This window comes from Aplysia californica, unplaced genomic scaffold, assembly GCF_000002075.1.
Source record: "Aplysia californica isolate F4 #8 unplaced genomic scaffold, AplCal3.0 scaffold00221, whole genome shotgun sequence".
NCBI lineage: Eukaryota > Metazoa > Mollusca > Gastropoda > Aplysiida > Aplysiidae > Aplysia > Aplysia californica.
In genome coordinates this window covers 276,877-279,530 of record NW_004797491.1, presented here as the reverse complement: position 1 = coordinate 279,530, position 2,654 = coordinate 276,877, and the positions used below count along the sequence as shown (strand labels likewise).

Here is a 2,654-nt window from a genome sequence, read left to right as displayed (position 1 = left end):
AAAAAAAAAAAAGAAAAAAAAAGAAAAGAAAAAAAGAAACAAAACAAAGAAACAAAAGTACACGTTTTGTCAGCCAAATGGCTTGTATAGCAATACTGCAATTTTAAGTAAACTAAAACCATGTGCTGAAACACTCACTCTTTATCCTTACAGAATAATTATTTCAGTGTCCATAAGCTTGGGCGAGGAAATCTCAGTGGAGCTCCGACAGACTGTCCAAAGAAGAACTCAGATACCAGCCCTCGAAGTGGACGGGAAGCAGCATTACGTAGAAGCTTCTCAAGTTCTTCCAGAAGGTCATGGCTCAGAAGGACAAGGCTCACTAGGTCAAGTTGTAGGAGGTCACGGTGTAGGAGGTCACGGTGTAGGCGGCCACGGCTCAGTGGGTAAGAGAGTGGTTGGCTTGTGCTCTCGTGTGTTTTGGTCCTTTTTTTACCGTCAAACATGTATCGCCTATTTTTTTCTTCTTTTCTTGTTACTGTCATGTTACACCACTGATCCTAGGTCTTTATGTGGCGTATTTGTGCTTTAAGTGCTGTAAAACTTTAATCAATTAATATTTGTTGTTGGTTTTTTTTACCCAGAAAAAAACTTAAGTAAGTGACGGCTCATAAGGTAAGTAATAGCGCTTTAGGTAAGTCAGGGCTCAGTAGGTCACAGCTCAGTAGGTCATTGCTCAGTACACAGAGCTTAGTTGGTCACGTATTAGTAAGTAGGTAGCGGGTATGTAGGTACGTCGTTGCTAAAAAAGTCATGGCTTAGGATGTCAGGGCGAAGTAGGCCACGTCTCGGTCACAGAAAGTTTGCCAGTGTTTTGTAAGAGTGATCGATGGTGCTGTGCCAGCGTCTACAGCCTGGCGATTATGCGCTCTGTTGTCGTACACAGAAGACGTGAGTTCGATTCTAGTGTAGGGAGTCTCTCCATATATCTTCTGAGATTTTTTATCCCTTTACATTTCATTGCCTTTTTCACCCTACACCAGTGTTTAGGCCACGAACATACACTTTCCACACATCTCTATCCTGGGCTTATCTCTTTTTATTTATTATTCTATATCTTTCTACTTTTCTGTACTTCACTTGAGAATTTATTCCTGCTTCATACAAGGTGCGAACATTCCATGACGCAATCCAGAGAGACTTGTTCAACAGAGAAGGTCTCTGGTAAGGACAGTCAATTCGACTTCGGTCACTGTTTTTCATGTTTCCTGCTGATCCCGATACTCCTCGGTCTCCCAAGATTTAAAAAAATAAATAAATAAATAAATAGCGTGTTTTGTCCGTATTTCTATAACTTTAAGTTTTAACATGGTCGGGCAGATGACCATCTAGCGCACAATATGGTTTCAAAATTAATTAACATGAACATAAACATGAACATTATAGCTTGGATTCTTGAGTTCTTAACCTATCGACCTCAAAATGTAAAATTAAAATGGTGTAGAATCCGACCTAATATTCACGAACAAGGGTGCGCCCCAAGGCTGTGTAATCTCCCCTGTCTTGTTTACGCTAATACACCAACGACTATACTTTTGATAACAAAAACATCAAACTAATAAAATTGTGGATGATTCCTCTCTACAAGGCCTTATAACAACAAATGAGAATGAATACAGGGACGCTGTAAATCTATTTACAAATTGGTGGGATAACCACTTCCTTTTACTAACTGTAAGAAAGACAAAGGGATTAATAATAGATTTTAGAGTAAAAAAAGACCAATTGCAACCACTGTTTATTAAAGATGAAGAGGTGGAGGTGGTAAGCTCTTACAAATATCTTGATGTAACAATCGACAACAAACTTGACTGGCATCCCCACGCTTCTCTTGTGCATAAAAAAGTAAATCAAAGAATGTTTCTTTTCAGGAAATTAAGGAGTTTCAGTGTTGACAATAAGATTATGTCCCTTTATTACCATTCTATGCTTGAAAGTGTATTTTTATTTTGTATTTGCTGCTTGGGTGGGAATTGTAAGGTGAAAGATAAAGAAAACTTTGACAGAACCATTAAGAAAGCCAGCAAGATCTCTGGATAGAATGGATGAAATGTATAAAACCACATGTATAAAAAAAGATAAAAAGCATTATAAACGACCCATCATACACCTTTTCCACACAAATTGTAAGATCACGCAGCGGCCGATATGTACCTCCAAAAACAAAGAAAGAAAGAAAGATATAAAAGAAGTTTTTTACCACCTAGCATAAGGCTTTTGCCAGAATGAGCATGGATGTGTGTTGCTCTTAGAATATGTATCTATATATAACTCCAAAGGTCTAGTATTTAAATTCCAGCTTATGGTTGAATGATGCATTTGATGTAAATGTACATTTTGTCAGCGTTACTTCTCTGTTCATATTGAATTTTAATGAGAGTAATATACAATTTTAAAAAAATGTATACCTGCATGTGTTTTTACGGTCCTGTATAGCCAAGGAAAATTTCCCTCTGGGATAATAAAGTGCTATCTTGTCTTATCTTATCTTATCTATGTTTTTATCTGTGTTGCCTGTTCCTGCACTGGTGCCATGCTTCGCTCTGGGATTTGAGAAAAAAAATATAATTATGTTGTATGTGTATGCTTTTCTTTGTGAGTGTGCATATCTGCGTATGAGTTTGTTTGTAAGTGTGTGTGTGTGTGTGTGTGTG

At 37.6% G+C, this 2,654-nt stretch overlaps 1 protein-coding gene across 1 annotated transcript in view; it reads left to right on the top strand.

The window, feature by feature from the left end:
- LOC101845100 overlaps window positions 1–2,654 on the top strand; it is a gene marked incomplete in the record, with an annotated part of 33,718 nt that overhangs the window by 15,133 nt on the left and 15,931 nt on the right. Inside the window, 1 exon segment of the mRNA XM_005099653.3 lies at window positions 154–386. Coding sequence (XP_005099710.2) covers window positions 154–386 — 233 coding nt within the window.